The sequence below is a fragment of the Embiotoca jacksoni genome, unplaced genomic scaffold, assembly GCF_022577435.1.
Source record: "Embiotoca jacksoni isolate LCO1_2020_lvr unplaced genomic scaffold, fEmbJac1.0.p SCAF_27, whole genome shotgun sequence".
In the NCBI taxonomy this organism is placed as follows: domain Eukaryota; kingdom Metazoa; phylum Chordata; class Actinopteri; family Embiotocidae; genus Embiotoca; species Embiotoca jacksoni.
The window spans coordinates 107,032-122,748 of NW_027185378.1; the positions used below are offsets into that span (position 1 = coordinate 107,032).

The 15,717-nt window shown below is 46.6% G+C and overlaps 1 protein-coding gene across 2 annotated transcripts; it reads right to left on the bottom strand.

The window, feature by feature from the left end:
* Nucleotides 1-2,731: 2,731 nt before the first annotated feature.
* On the bottom strand, nt 2,732-15,444 carry map3k9 (mitogen-activated protein kinase kinase kinase 9). 2 transcript variants are annotated; one of them, XM_069160477.1, is made up of 11 exons: nt 14,840-15,444; nt 13,548-13,961; nt 11,417-11,597; nt 9,976-10,124; nt 9,481-9,656; nt 9,196-9,376; nt 7,946-8,068; nt 7,659-7,800; nt 7,279-7,391; nt 5,895-6,686; nt 2,732-5,658 (listed from the first exon to the last, which is right to left on the bottom strand). In XM_069160477.1, exons 1-11 carry the CDS (start codon nt 15,228-15,230, stop codon nt 5,201-5,203), a joined length of 3,120 nt encoding a protein of 1,039 aa, XP_069016578.1. In that variant the 5' UTR covers nt 15,231-15,444; the 3' UTR covers nt 2,732-5,200. The 2 variants fall into 2 exon arrangements, with proteins under 2 accessions (XP_069016578.1, XP_069016577.1); XM_069160476.1 differs by having other exon boundaries at nt 9,136-9,376.
* Between the last annotated feature and the right edge of the window lie 273 nt (nt 15,445-15,717).

Consider the following 15,717-nt stretch of genomic DNA (forward strand, 5'->3'; position numbering starts at 1 on the left):
CTTCTCTCGCTGAGATAAGGCTGCTTTTGAAACATTATGATTCCTGTGAAATTGTCCACACAAAGTGACTTGAAACCACTTTGGCCATGTAGTGTATCGCATTTGCCATAGTTCTGTGTAGGAAACTTGTTTGTAAACACTTATTTTAAACCATGGCTCTGTGGTGCAGTTTTACATTTGGCTGAGAAAGTGAGACTTGAAATGCTATTTTCTTTGAAATTACATATGCAAAATGACTTGATGCCACTTTGGCCATGTAGTTTATGCCATTTGCCAAAGAACTGATGAAGAAATTTGTTTGTAAATACTTAGTTTAAACCGTGGTCCAGTGATGCAGTTTTATGCCTTATTTGAACTTCTCTCGCTGAGATAAGGCTGTTTTTGAAACATTATGATTCCTGTGAAATTGTCCACACAAAGTGACTTGAAACCACTTTGGCCATGTAGTGTATCGCATTTGCCATAGTTCTGTGTAGGAAACTTGTTTGTAAACACTTAGTTTAACCCGTGGCGCTGTGATGCAGTTTTACATTTGGCTGAGAAAGTGAGACTTGAAATGCTGTTTTCTTTGAAATTGTAGACACAACTTGAAGCCACTTTGAACATGTAGTTTAAGCCATTTGCCATATTATTGAATCGGAAATTTGTTTGTAAACACTTACTTGAAGCCGTGGCGCTGTGTTACAGTTTTATACTGTATTTGAGCTTCTCTCGCTGAGAGAAGGCTGTTTTTGAAACATTGGGTTTCCTGTGAAATTATCCACCAAAGTCACTTGAAACCTCTTTGGCCATGTAGTGTATCCCATTTGTCATAGTTCTGAGTCAGAAACTTGTTTGTAAACACTTAGTTTAACCCGTGGCGCTGTGATGCAGTTTTACATTTGGCTGAGAAAGTGAGACTTGAAATGCTGTTTTCTTTGAAATTGCATAGTCAAAATGACTTGATGCCACTTTGGCCATGTAGTTTATGCCATTTGCCAAAGAACTGATGAAGAAATTTGTTTGTAAATACTTAGTTTAAACCGTGGTCCCGTGATGCAGTTTTATGCCTTATTTGAACTTCTCTCGCTGAGATAAGGCTGGTTTTGAAACATTATGATTCCTGTGAAATTGTCCACACAAAGTGACTTGAAACCACTTTGGCCATGTAGTGTATCGCATTTGCCATAGTTCTGTGTAGGAAACTTGTTTGTAAACACTTATTTTAACCCGTGGCGCTGTGATGTAGTTTTACATTTGGCTGAGAAAGTGAGACTTGAAATGCTGTTTTCTTTGAAATTGTAGACACAACTTGAAGCCACTTCGACCATGTAGTTTAAGCCATTTGCCATATTATTGAGTCGGAAATTTGTTTGTAAACACTTACTTGAAGCCGTGGCGCTGTGTTACAGTTTTATACTGTATTTGAGCTTCTCTCGCTGAGAGAAGGCTGTTTTTGAAACATTGGGTTTCCTGTGAAATTATCCACCCGAAGTCACTTGAAACCTCTTTGGCCATGTAGTGTATCCCATTTGCCATAGTTCTGAGTCAGAAACTTGTTTGTAAACACTTAGTTTAACCCGTGGCACTGTGATGCAGTTTTACATTAGGCTGAGAAAGTGAGACTTGAAATGCTGTTTTCTGTGAAATTGCAGACACAAAGTGACTTGAAGCCACTTTGGCCATGTAGTTTATCCCATTTGCCATAGTACTGATGAAGAAATTTGTTTGTAAACACTTAGTTTAAGCCGTGGCTGTCAGGAGTATGGTTTTTTCCTCCGTTTTGCCCCCCCCCCATCTCTTAAAAACATGATTAGGGATTTTATAGACATAATTGGAACCTTCTAAAAACAATAAATATTTAATGTTGTACTCTGATATTACACAAATTAATGCTCCTCGTGACCAACTATTAAAACAATAAAGATTATGTAAACACCTCAAGTGTTGAGTATAAAAAAAATCTTCCAAACTAGGACAACAATTTACTTCGGGGCGACACAGTGGTGCAGTGGTTAGCATTGTCGCCTCATGGCAAAAAGGTTCCACTTTTGAATCTGAGCCTTTCCTGTGCGGAGTTTGCATGTTCTCCCTGTACCTGTGTTGGTTTTCTCCAGGTACTCCGGGTTCCTCCCACTGTCCAACAACATGCATGTCAGGTGAATTGGTGGTTCTAAAAATTGACTGTAGGTTTATGAGAGCATAAATGGTTTCTGTTTGTGTCCGTGTTGGCCCTGTGATGGACTGGTGACCTGGCCAGGGTGTACCCTGCCTTCGGGGATAGGCTCCCTTTTCAGGATAAAGCGAGTATAGCTAATGGATGGATGGAAGTTTACTTCAAATGTAGTTGTATTTACGTAATTTTGTGAAGTTGTTTCAACTTTCAATTTGTACTGGAGTCAGGACCCAAATGCCTGACACAAAAAGAACTTTACCAACCGTGTTGATGAACAACAGGTAAACAAACAACAGGAACTCCACAGATGGAGCATTAACTTGGAAGATTTGACGCGGAGTGTATGACCGGAGTGTTTGGGGCTGATTGGGCACGGCAGGCAGGAACCAGGAAGGAGATGCATCGGAACAGGGACTGACCTGGTGAGATGCAAAGTGGGAACCTGTAGTGTCTCAACAACTACAACAAACCAAACGGAAGGGTCAGAAATTTGCAAAACCATGACAGCTTCACACACCTTTCATACCTCACAGTCATTTAACCCTTTAATTAAAGGACGAAATGTTGAACCGGCTGAATTGTTTACGATTTTACTCACATCTGTGTGTTCCAGTGCAAATACAAGTCAGTCAGTAACAGTATTATTCCCAGCCTGAACAATTGCTATCAGTAATGGTAACTTAGCTTATTCGTGGTAACATTTCAGACAGATAACTGCTTCGGTAGCTTTGTTTTAACCAGTACCTGTAGTTGAAATACTGTGTTCAAAAACATGATCACGCTCTGCACAATCCTCAGGAAAAAAAGCATTCACATGTATATCTGGTCACAGATAAAAAAAAATCAGAGGGCACTTAACATTTGAAAATAAAGAGAATCAGCCATGAAGGTAAAACATCTGTTCTGATCATTTTTCATTATTATCAATCAATTATTTGATCTACAAAATGACATCAAAATGTGAAGGGCATTTTTCATGATTTTCTAAGACCAGAAGTTATGATTATATGTTTTTTTCTTGGAGCAAAAAATTATTTTTACAATTGAAATACATGATTGTCAAAACAATATTTAACCAACTCCGGTTAAAGAAATTGGAAAACCCTGAAGAAAAACAATAAATTCAAACAAGTGTCAGCTGTAGCTGTAGTCATGAAATCTTCACAACAAACTGCATGTTTTGTGCAAATACTGGGAAACAAACATTCATGGAGCGCATTGTGTCCCCAAAAAAAACAAAAAGAAAAAAAAAAAACAATCAAGGCAAATCAAACAAATTATAAAAATAGACCATCAGATAAATTAATCAATAAATAACAAAAGACAACGCAAATATAAATAATGAAGAGTGAACTACCGCGTGCGACCTGGGAATTCACCACATTGTGTTGCTCACAGCAGCCTAAAAAACAAACCGTCTCATCCCACCTTGATCAACAATTTATGGAGGCAGACGATTTACGCAGCCACAAACACAAAGTTCCCTTTTTAAGTTAACCGGCTGCTCTGACAGACTTGCACACAGACAACAAACAAGATGGGGTTCACGGCTCCACGTCTACCAGTTGCATCTCTGTCGGCGTTTGGGTCTCGATGAGAACCATCGGCAGTCGGAACAGTTCAGTGTCCAGAGACGATGTCACGCATGACTGTACTGACACTGCCATGGGCTGCTAATGCAACGACGTGCACGCGTTACACAACCTGGGATATTATTCTGCCGATGTGACTGGTGATGAGCACAATAAAGCAGAGGAGAGAGAGCGAGACCCTGTGCACACCTGCCATTAAAGTCCCATCCCATTCGTCCAGGTCGATCAGATCAGAGGTGGTCAGCCAAAAAGAACCGGTGCGTTGAGATTTGGATCTGGTCGGGCCACATTTGAAGGTGGTCATTCCTCCTTCTCTCGTGTAAGACCAGCCGGGCATCCTCCGAACAAGGATTCCGAATAAATGCAGGCGTCGTTACCATGTTCCAGTGTTCGTATCCAACCTGGTGCTTCCATGTCTCACCTTCACATTACTTTTCGCCACTTAAACAGCTCTTACAGCTGTACCTGCTCTTCTACCATCCGTTACCAGAGGAAAGTCTCCTGCGCGACTGTGAGCAGAGTAGCTGAGCTGTACAGACAGGGGCAGAGATGTACCTGAAAACAGCTGCTGGGTGGTTTAAAACTCAATGCCTATTTCCCCAAAACCTCCGTTTTTATCTTTTAGTTCAAATCGTGGAATTTCCCAACCACACCTGTGGAAGAGCCGTGACCCACCCAACAGTTTATTGACCCACAGGAGCACAGAGCCCGACGGGCTGGAACAATTAAATGATCTGACCGGAACCGATTGGGTCCTGACGGTTCAGGTTTTTAATTACAAAGTTTAGTTTTTAAGACGCCTTCACAAACATGAAAAGGGTCATAAATTGCAAACCTTTGCGGCTATAAATGAGGCTCGGTGAGTAAAGATGTCTCCATGTTAAATATGTTGCATCACCACCTCATGCATCCTTTCGTGTTCTTTTGTATATAAAGCAAGGAAGTGAGAGTTGGACAGATTGATCATGCCAGGTGTGCATGAGCTCAGAGATACAGATGACATCAAATAACAATGCTTTTGGAGAAAACATGACAAAATGGAGGGGGGGGGGGCTGAAGCTTTAAATTCATGATGCTTTCCAAAAGTGCACAGTCTGGAATGCAGTTGGAGAAAAGTGTGTAAAGCTCTGACAGTGGTAACGCTGTTCAAAAACAAGAAAAATAATGACAAATAAAACCATTCCTCCGTTCTTCTAATGCAACCCAACCTCGGTCATATAATATTTCAAGCTCTTTGTCGCCATTTGTTTCAGCAACTTTTGATATCAGATTAGACAATTTTTCAGAAAATTACGACAATAAATGCCAGAGGGAAAACATTCACATTAGCTGTGATGGAGAAAGGGGCAACCAATCCCAGCTTAGCTTTATAAGTATTAATCGACCCAGAGCTGTGAAAGTCTGAAGGCTAATGGCGGGTGCAGTCGCCCTCGTCGTGTTGGACCGGGCGGAGTTAGGACCAGAACCCCGGTTTGTAGCGGTAAGGTGAGTCTTTGGAAAGGCTGATCTCTGGCCTGCAGAGTGGGACTGTTCCATCCCGACACTGTCCCTCGTCCAGTTGGTCCAACAGGTTTTCCTTCCTTCGGGGAGAGTAGGGCGTTGGGGCCTCCATGGGCGTGGGCAACACTGCAGCCGGGTCTCTCCCAAACTCGACGGTCGGTGGAGTCTCTGTGCTGGAGGTGTGGGTGGGGGACTCTGCGTTGCCCAGGGTCAGTCCGTTTCCCCTGGATCTTGCGTCGGCCCAGAACACGTCACAGCGCACTCGCGGCGACGGCCGAGGTCGAGCCACAAAGTCCAAGGTCTTAGGGCGTTCTGGAGCACAGCGGCGACGCGGCGTTGGGGGGAACACCACATTTGGGTCAGGCAGGCGGGGGACCTCAGAACAGTCTTCTTTAACACCTCTGAAGCCACCTGTTGCAGGTAATTAAAAGAGGATCATCAGTTACATCACATTTCACCATTAATGTTGCACACCAATGATCTTGAACGATATTAGTTAGGATTACAAGTACTTTTTTAACCTCTTATTTAAAAAAAAAAAAAAAAAAAAAAAAATTTTTTTTTTTTTTTTTTTTTTTAAAAGGGACTGCGTAAAGAGATGGCGTGAGAAGTCTTGGTGTCTAATTGTTAAAAAAAAAAAAAATCACCTGTGTTCTCCAAGGCTGCTTTTTCTAGCAATGGTTCCAGATTATTCGGAGTGCAGCCCTTCTTGATGGCTCCATCTGACGGCGTTCGACGCAAGCTACGTGTGGAGGTTGGGGGCGCGGGAACGTGTGTGGGCGTGAGAGACTGGCGAGGGTTACGCTTGAAGCTCTCCAGGTGGGTGTTGACCAGCGGGTTGACGGGGGCTCGGACCACTTGGTGCTGAGCGACGGGAGGGGGGAGCCGAGGCTTTGTGGGCGGCGAGGCGGGGCGGCAGACCAGCAGCTCCTCGCTGTCGGCGTGCAGCAGCGAGCGGGTGGAGTTGCAGTCGGATGGCGATGATAAGGACAGCAGTGTATACGAGGAGGGGAGGCCGCGCTCGGGCAGCGAGGGCGCCAGTGGTTTCTGTGGGCTTTCCCGCCGGAACGGTCTGCGAGTTGGCGGGCTGGTGCTCCGCCTCTGCCCACCAGCTCTGTGGAAGAACCCCTCCCACCGCGGCTTGATGCTCTCCTCCGGCTGGGCCAGAGTCAGCAAGTTGCGGCTGAGTCCGACGGCGGCCAGCATAGCCCCGCAGCCCAGCAGGACCAGCTCGGACCGCCGGCCCCCACCTGGGCTTTTCCTGCACGGCGGCGTACCTGGCACCTGGCTGCTGATGCAGTACTCGTCGCTATTGCCGTCAGCCGCTGGAACAGCAGAAGCAGCGGTGGCTACGTTGGCCTCCTTGTGGAAGGGAAGGCAGAGGTAGGATTGACCAGGGGCTGCTCCTGGCTCAGTAGTGAAGCAGCAGTCTTCATTTTCTAAAAACAGTATGGTGTTATGGGTTTGGTTGTTTGTTCATACACATATTGACAGACAGCAAGTCCTCTAAAACACGAAGGAACATTCCTACGATTCACATTGAGCTCCCTCCATGTGCCTCATTCCTTCTCTGCAACGGCTTGCTCACATTCACACTGCTGCAAACATGCACATCCGTGTTTTTCAACCACTGAGAGGCATGTGTAAGAGTGATGCGTCTCCCTGAAACCTTCGGACTGAACCGTCGTGTGTAAAAGCATTTGAGTTAGCAGGAGAATCAGTGGTAACACACACACACACACGTTGCCATTGGAATGGAAAGAAGGCCACACCTCCAGATAAACTACACCTTCCATGTGCCTTCTGTTTACGTCACCATTGTTTCGCCATAAACTCTGGGAATGCCCCTCAGGAAAGCACAGACTCACAGAAAGGCTACATAACAGGGTCGCAAAGACCATGTTGGAGCCCTTAACCAGGCGCCTATAGTCCGAGTGTGGATTGGGAATCGAGCCACTACACAGGTTTACATCTTCCAGCTGTCCTTGGTATTATCATATGGACTTGAACATAAGCCAACTCCTTGCTTACCCATCTCCACAAGGCTGGGCACTCCGGGCACCGCTGGGCTGTGTCTGGGGGATCTGCGGAGGTTCGGGGCACTGCAGGACCGCTGCCGGCTGCCCTCATGGGGAGGCTTCACACTGTGTGTGTGTGTGGGGGTGGGGGGGGACACACACACTGTAAACAACAGAACACTGAGCAACTCCACTGTAAATGGATACTTTTAAACTTTAAGCTCATAAGAACAAATAAAGAAAACAAGTGAAACGTCGCAAACCTTACATTTCTGTGCAGCTGAAATCATGTTGGTTCTGAATTCGGTAAATGATCCAAAAGCACCACAAAGCTACAAAACTGGAGAAACTCTGACTAAAGTGACTCCGATGTTTCTCTCCAGTCCCCCTCACCTGGCATCAGCACTGTGCTCCCTGTATGGACCACATCCTCGGGATCTGCCCTTCTTCCTGGAACCCTTCCTCTCACTGTCCTCCTCATCCTGCTGAAAACTGGTGTTGCGCCCCCAGGCTGTACAGCCCTCCCCCGGAGTGACTGCAAATGCAGACATGATTAAAAAGTATGCGACGAGAAGATCGTAGCCTGAATTAAGGGGCTCCTAATCAATGAAAACATGCCCTCCATGGTAACAATGAGAAAAGCAGATGGAATTTGGAAATACGAGGTTATTTGTACTTACGCTGGATGGCTCTGAGACGAGGCAGCATCGGTGGACTGGTTGGAGGGCTGGAGCTGCTGCTGAGCAGACTCCGCTGCCGGTCGTGGGACGGAGACGCCTGCACGGTGATTTTGTGCTGAAAATCTGAAGGACGTCAACAAACTCACGTTAAGCTTCCACATTAACGTTGACGTCCGAGAGCAAAGCGGCGAGTCAGAGGTTGGCTGTTGTTTATGTTTTATAACAAATGATATACAGCATTGTATAAATTAATATGAAAAGACACTACAGCAAAGCCGAAGAGAAAATGATTATTCTTTTTTTTTTTTTTCTTCCTTCCTTCCTTCCAGTTTCTAAATTCAAACCATTAGATACTTTATCATCTACGTATTTTAATAAAGTGTTCCTCCGCCTTTGTTTTTATTTGACCAAGAAAAATTCCCACTTAAAAAAATAAAAAAATAAAAAAAAATCTCTTAAGTGCCATCCTGGTCGAGACAGGCAGGAGCACTAAAGAACAAGTTCAACAGATGTAAACGAGACAAACAGAATTACAACAACACAATAAACGCCTCCATCTCTTTGAAAACTTTCCGTCATAGATTCCAGTGCGAGAGCACATAAACATCATTTTACTCCGTATTAACACTCGGTGCAGACGACATTAAAAGTCAGTGAACAGAGTCCGTCACAGCTCTGTGGAGTATATAGATTACATCTATTACGTGGATAACATGGGAATGGCATCAGGGTGGAGCGGAACATCTACTGGAGTAAAGCTCAACGCCGGTGCCGCCCGAATACATACATGTTACCCACAATGCAACATTTCCGTCCGAGTTGACGCACGGGGAAACCAATGTCTCCGCCCCGTGGAGTGGGCTCACGTCCTTCTGGCTAACATGAATCTGACCTACAGTGCACCCTGGAGTCACTGCAGGCTTTGTGTACTGATGAAGACCCCTTTAAAACACACTTTAACGTGCAAAACCGGCGCTCTTCGTCACAGAACCCAATCAAGAGCCAGAAAAAGTAGCTGTCCCCGAAAGGGATGATTTTATCCGATATCGCATCGTTCACATGATGTATAAATATCATAAAATCATTGCTATTAACAGTGGGCCAAGCAGGTAACAGCATGCAGTCAGAAGTCTATCAAGCAGAATGAGCTCGCTGTGACGCAGCCCTCCCTGACTGGAAACAGCTGTTACCTGACGGCAGGCTGATCCTGTTCCCGTCCTTCAGTTTGAGGCGGTTGCGGCGGAACTTGCCCTGCCTGCTCTCCACGTGAGGCTTTTCCTGGTAGAGCTGGTGAATGATGATGTTGAGCTCACGCTCCAGGATGTGAATCTCCCGCTCGGCCAGCTCCTGCTCGCGCCGTCTCAACGCCTCCTCCTGGCACTTCTGCTGCACGGCTGCCCGGGTCAGCTCCTCCTCCCACGATCGCAGCTCCTGAGGGGGGGGGGGGGGGCCCCCCGAGGAGAACAACAAGTCAAACCACCCGAAACCCCCAAGAGGGCCATTTTTAAACTGAACATTTTAGACACGAGCATTACTTTTTCCTTGGTCCTCAGCTGATCAAACATCTCCTGGATCTCCAGTTTCCAGTCGTCCTGCAGGGAGTGGAAGGACTCTGCTGGCATTTCAAAGAAGCCCGACTCCTCGATGGCTGTCAGCTGGTCCAAAACGGTCATGAAGTGCGGCCGACAATGAGGATCTGAACTCCAGCAGTCTGCGGCAAAGGATGGAAAAACAGTCTCAGAAACTGCAGCCAACTTTGTCCGCAGCCCAAAATTATTTTTTGTCCCTTCAAAATGGTTCCGAAAAGTGATAAAATATTCAGTTTGGTTAGTTGACGTCGTATTTCGGAGCCCGTTATTGCAGCAGTGGATAAACGCACGACAACCTTGGAAGTACGCCTCCCACTTTTAACAACAAACATTCAGAGTTTAACACTAACTGCATCCCAGGTTTGGACGCACTTCTGCAACAACTACACCATCACTTCCATCTAAAATTAAAAAAAAATTAAAAACATTTTGCTTTCTTACCCTCCATAAGACGTGCAAAAGGCTCCGGACATGTTGAGGGAACGGGCAAAGCCAGTTTGTTCATTGCTACGCCGTAAGCGACTGCAAGGCCGTCGATACCCCGAAAAGGAACTTCGCCCGTCAGCAGCTCCCACAACAGCACGCCGTAACTTCAGGGTTAAAACAAAATATATAGACAACAGGTGCTGAATCAGTCTTTAAATGGTCAAGAAATACAATACCGATATCCTCCAGAGAGAAGCGGCTCGACATCTGTCGAAAAAAAAAAAAAACAACAAAAAAAAACACTCCCACCGCATCGAACGGAAAGTGCATATAAAGACATGAATGTTGGCAACGAGTTTGCCGAGAGACTCGAGCGTTCAACAAACCCATCACATTTGAATAAATGGTAAAAAAAAGAAAGAAAGAAAGAAAGAAAAGTCGTCGGCTTTTGAGCTCCCGCTCGTGTAAATACCGACGTGAGGAATAAAGAAAATTGTCCGAATAAGAAAAAATGTCAGCAGATCCAAGCCGACAAGCTGCACGACCGACAAAATCAAATGGATCGCGGAAATCATGCGACAAACACAGACGAGCCAACAACCGAATTTTTGCTTTTATTCCGCACATTGATGGCGTCATTCCCCGTGTTGCTGCTGGGACGCTCACTGATTGCACTTCAATCCCGTTTCAGACAGAAACCGGCTTGTGTAAGGAAAATAGAAAAAGCTGGAGTTGACGCTTGCAACGTGTTGGACAACAGAAAGAAAAAGGGGAATAATGACACGTGGATTCATGTAATCAAACAATCAGGATGATACAAATTCTCATGCCTACACTTTCCAAAATAAAGCGGTGGGATGTGATTGTTATCATTAGTGTTCCTGATTCACCCATCAATTGTTTGTTCCTCAATCAGTCAGAAATATGCACTTCCCAGTTTCTCAGAGCACAGAGGCGTCTTCAGATTGATTGTGGATTCACCTTTAGTCACTTGACTAACTGACGGATCTTTTCGGCTTGCAGTAATAAAAAAAAAAATGTTTGTAGTCACGCTGAACATGGGCGTAAATACAAACGTACATCGGTTTTGCATATCTGTGAAACCTTGGCAGCTGTACAGCTCAGCGGCAGCGAGACGGTGAAAACGTATTTCACACAGATTTCCTTAGATCTTGATCTACTCTGCTCCTACAGGACAGTACCAGTACATCTCGGGTCATCGTGTTCAATCAGGACACTGGTTCCTCTGGGACTATTTGTACATGAAGCTGCTGCTGTGCGTTAGATGTACTCTTCTCATAAAACTACATCCTGTTCATCCCCCCCATATGTCAGTCTGTGCTGTGTTGCTATGGCAACAGCTGCCAGGGCTGAACTGATTCTTGTGGTTTAAGCATCCCTCCCCCTCCCCTCCTCCCCTCACGACCTGGCGCAGCTCGTTTCCTCCTCTGCCCACCTCCAAACGTCGCTACCCTTGGAGAACGTAGACGAGCGGATGACTTCGGGAGCCATCCAGGCGTAGGTGCCGGCTGCGCTCATCTTGGTGGTGCGGTGCCACTCCCGAGCCAGACCAAAGTCTGTGATCTTCAGAGTCTTGTTGCTGAGGTCTTCCATCTCAACCCTCTCGAGTATTAGGACTAGAGCGGGAGGTGATGGGGGGGGTGGGGTTTGGTTGGAGGATGGGGAGGAGGTTGGGTGGGGATTCGTGCAGATTGGCAGGTGGGTTGACGGTTAAAGAAAAAAAAGGTTTCAGGTAATCATTGTCAGGATTTGAAACGTGGGCGGCAGGAGTCGCACCATAAACCACGTGGAAATGTAAAAATTAGACAAATGATGGGCGAACAAAAGAGATTTGGTTGGTGGGAGGCGGTGATGAGAGGATCAGAAGGAGAAAAGAGAACAAAGAAAAACGGTGAGCTACACGGATGAAAAACACCACCCTGATCAATGCTAGTGATCTGTGTACAACAGACACACACAGGTTAGTACACCTTAATTACAGAAATAGCCTTTCCAACACCCTTTTTTGGTGCTTAAAAAAAAAAAATGTTCCTCTTCCAAACCACATGCCATCTGATCAGTGAAGGCTCAGGTTAGCACATCCAGCTGATCATGAACAGGTTCTAAACACACAACAGCCAAACACGTGGCTGACGTAAAGCCTGCTGCTGTGTAGCTGTGGTGGTTTAACACTACTCCTGAGATGTATGCACTCACTGCAAGTCATGTTAAACTGTGAAAGCCAATAACATGTGGGAAAGCTGGTTAGAAGTTACAAATAGGACATTACTATTCAGTAATGTCCTATTTGTATTTAGTAGTGTCATCATTTTTGGGGATCGACCTGCAAACCGCTCATTACCATGGTAATGGTAGGAGTAGGTAGAGCCTCCCATTTACTCTCTGTAAACACACAGTATTGAAGTAAAAAAAAAAAAAATATCTGATGGGAGGGGGGGGGGGGGTCATTTCTTCAATAGACGCAAACCAAAAAGCTTTCAAATGTCCTACATTCAAAATAATGCATCAAAGAACTCCCACTTCTCTTGAGAAAATAAGGACGGAAGAACAAATGGTTTAATGGTTCATTATAAATCTCCATGTCTTGAAGCTAAATGTCAAGTCAGAGTGGAGAAAGCAAAGACCTGCTGCACTGCTCCGGTTCTCTGAATGGGTCCCCCCCCCCACCGACAGAGCCCAGGATGGAAACTCCTTAGACCGACACTTTGACAGCAGCCTATCACAAGTAAAGAGCCAGAGCTGATCGCCACAGAACTGGCCAATGGCGAGCGAGAAGCTGACTGCGTGGATTGTCACACCTCCAATAGGGAGAGTGGGGTGGAGCTTTCGGCAAATCCTCAGTAATAGGCTTGGAGATTTAGGGGATTCACAGTTGGGTAAAATGCAAGATTACAACTGCTCCACAAACACGTGAAAAGTCCTTTTCCTTTCTGAATGAGTCAGATTGAGAAGCACGGCCCCATTTCATTTTAAATTCCTTCTGATATATTTGAAGGGTGAATCGGGAGTTTTTACTGCCATAAAATGAGTGCAAGATACGGGTGTGCGTGTGCGCTCTGTTAGTTAATACTACAGAGAAAGTCAAGACTTTTTATTTGGTTCAGAAATGACCTGCTTGTATTTAAGAGGGGAAAAGATGTTTTATGAATAAAAAGAAACCAAACGTTCTGCCACAAACTGAAATCAGCACATTGAAGCGCTTCATGACTTTGTCTTTGGTGTCTTTACAGAGTGAAGAGAGGACAGAGGAGAGAGAGGATAGAGACAGAGGACACGGCTGCACATTACTTCATGCGCTTCCTGCACCTTCAAACCGTTTGCAGTTTGACAGACAGCCATCACAGCATGTTACAGACCAGTTTATCTTCACTATGGTTTGTTGAAGTCGGACTAAAAGCTGAAACCGTTTTTTTATGTACAGAAACTTACTCTATCTACTTTGATCATTTATGGTTTATACATGATCAAGGAAAATGCTGAATATTTCCTGGTTGTTTGGATGGTGGCCTGCTGCTCAGATGAAACTACTTTCCTGCACGAATTTAAAAACAGAGGAAGGTTCTTACTGTTGCTGGACTTCAGATCCCGGTGAAGAATGGGCACGATGGCCTGGCTGTGGAGGTAATACATGCCCCGGGCGATCTGCACAGCCCAGTCCACCAGCGTACAGGGCGGGATGCGCTTCCCAGCAAGGGCCCGGTTGAGAGGGCCTCCTCGGGCGTACTCCATGACCAGGCACAGGTTGGGCTCCTGCAGACACACCCCCAGTAGAGCCATAATGTTGGGATGGTTGAGCATAGCGAAAAGCTTGGCCTCCTGACGCACACTCTCCAAAGTCTGCTCGGCGTCCTCGTCAGGGTCCCGTCGTGCCGCCTTCACGGCCACCTCGAAGCCCCGCCACACTGCACGGTACACTTTGCCGAAACCACCGACCCCGATGATTTCTTCCAAGGTGAGCTCGGAGAAATCGATCTCCAGCACTGAGTGGAAAAGAAAATGTGACGAGGCGATAAACATTTAAAAAAAAGTGTATCCACGACATTTAACAACAATCACCATCAAAGGACACGAGAGGTAGCAGTTTGCCGTTTGACTTTTCAAGGCGAAGGCTCCCTAAAGGATCTGAAAAGCAGGTCATTCAGCTGAACGATGCTTTCTCAAAGCACTGTGCTGCCCCACATACAGGAAAGCAGCCCTCCAGCTATTACACAAGGCCACCCGGCCGTTTGAAGACGGCTGGAACAGAAGGAAAGGTGTGCATGTGCCGATGTGACCGAGGCCCAACATGCTCCCCGCTGTGTATTCCTGACAGTCCACAAAGCAGACTGACCTTGATGAATATTTCAGGTGTGTGAAAGTAGGCCAGCTGCCTCAGTATGAAGACATGAAAGGTGGTGTGCTGCACCCAGGTCTTCTTTGCCTTAAAAAGTCCTGTCTGACCTCAGATGGAAGATGTGAAGTCATCAGAGCATCATTTTGCACACACTGGTTTTACTTTGGCCATCAGTGGACTGCACGAGGCTGCTTTGGATTCTGCTTACTGTATCCGTCTGAGCTGCACATCTACTGAGATGTTACACACAGGACTGGCAGGCAATCCAGTCCTGCTGCAGCACACATGACTGTAACGTAAGCACTTAGGTGGGATGCATCACTGACTGGCTGTTTGTTGATGAATAATGGTCCTGAAGCTGAGCGGATGCTCTGCCAGCCAGTTTCAAGGCCAGCAGGAGAGCGGCGCGCTGCCATGACACAGCACTGCCTGCAGCCTCCAACAAAAAACACGACTAGCCCTGCTGTTGTAGTCATAGCACACTGGTTCCATTAGCAGAGGTATGCAGCACAAAGGGGTACTCACGGTGCAGAGGAGGCACGGTGTACTGCTGCTCCGAGGTGTCCCGGACCTGCTCCGATATGCCGTTCCCTTTGCTGACATAATTAGACGGGAAAATGCCAACCCGGTCTGCTATCATGCCGGTCCACCAGCCCTCATCCCCCGACACCAGGGAGTCCTTGGACAGGACTTCCACCAGATCGCCCCTCCGCAGGCTGAGCTCGTCGTCTGCAGTCGCCTCGTAGTCGAAAACGGCCGTCCAGAAGCCTGGCTCGGCGGGTCCCGCATCTGGTGCGGCTCTGACGCCATTCTCCGGTGTGGGCCAGCGAAAAACATCTGCCTCTGCTTCTTCCGACGAGGATACGCGCGCCTTGGGACTCAAACTATTGTCCAAAGCGGCTTTGAAGACATCCATGGACGCGATCCATAGGGGCGACCTGGATCACCGCAGGTCTCCACCTGACGCGGCTGCAGACGGCTCGGAGCGCGCTGCGTTTGCACACACACAAAGCTAAACGGCGGCTAATCCCGCACACAAAACACCGCAGGAAACAGAGCGTTCCATCCTGCAGCGTCGTCCGACCGTCGGTCCCAGCTGGCTGCTATCAAACAAACATTTTCTGCACAATCCTCCACCCAATCATCGCTGTCACTCCTCGGACGCAGTGCTCGATATTTTAAGCCAATTGTGGCAACGTGCGAATCATCTCCGGCCTCCTATTGGTCCACAGACACGTCAGCAACAGTTTATTCCCCGCCCTCCTGTCAGCGTCAGATGCTGGTCACCCGCTCCACAGCGTGCACCGGCTGTGGCCAATTAAACACTAACAGGGAGAATTTCTGTTCTTCAAATAACTCCTTTATTTATTTATTATTGACCCCCCCCCCCCTTAAAAAACGAA

What these genes read in the sequence shown, in the direction of transcription:
- map3k9 (XM_069160476.1), bottom strand. Translation starts at nt 15,230, where the DNA reads ATGGATGTCTTCAAAGCCGCTTTGGACAATAGTTTGAGTCCCAAGGCG. An exon ending in CACCGTGCCTCCTCTGCACC is followed by an intron (nt 13,962 to 14,839) that starts GTGAGTACCCCT and finishes TTTTCCACTCAG; the next exon opens with TGCTGGAGATCGATTTCTCC. An exon ending in GCCCAGCCTTGTGGAGATGG is followed by an intron (nt 6,687 to 7,278) that starts GTAAGCAAGGAG and finishes TACTGTTTTTAG; the next exon opens with AAAATGAAGACTGCTGCTTC.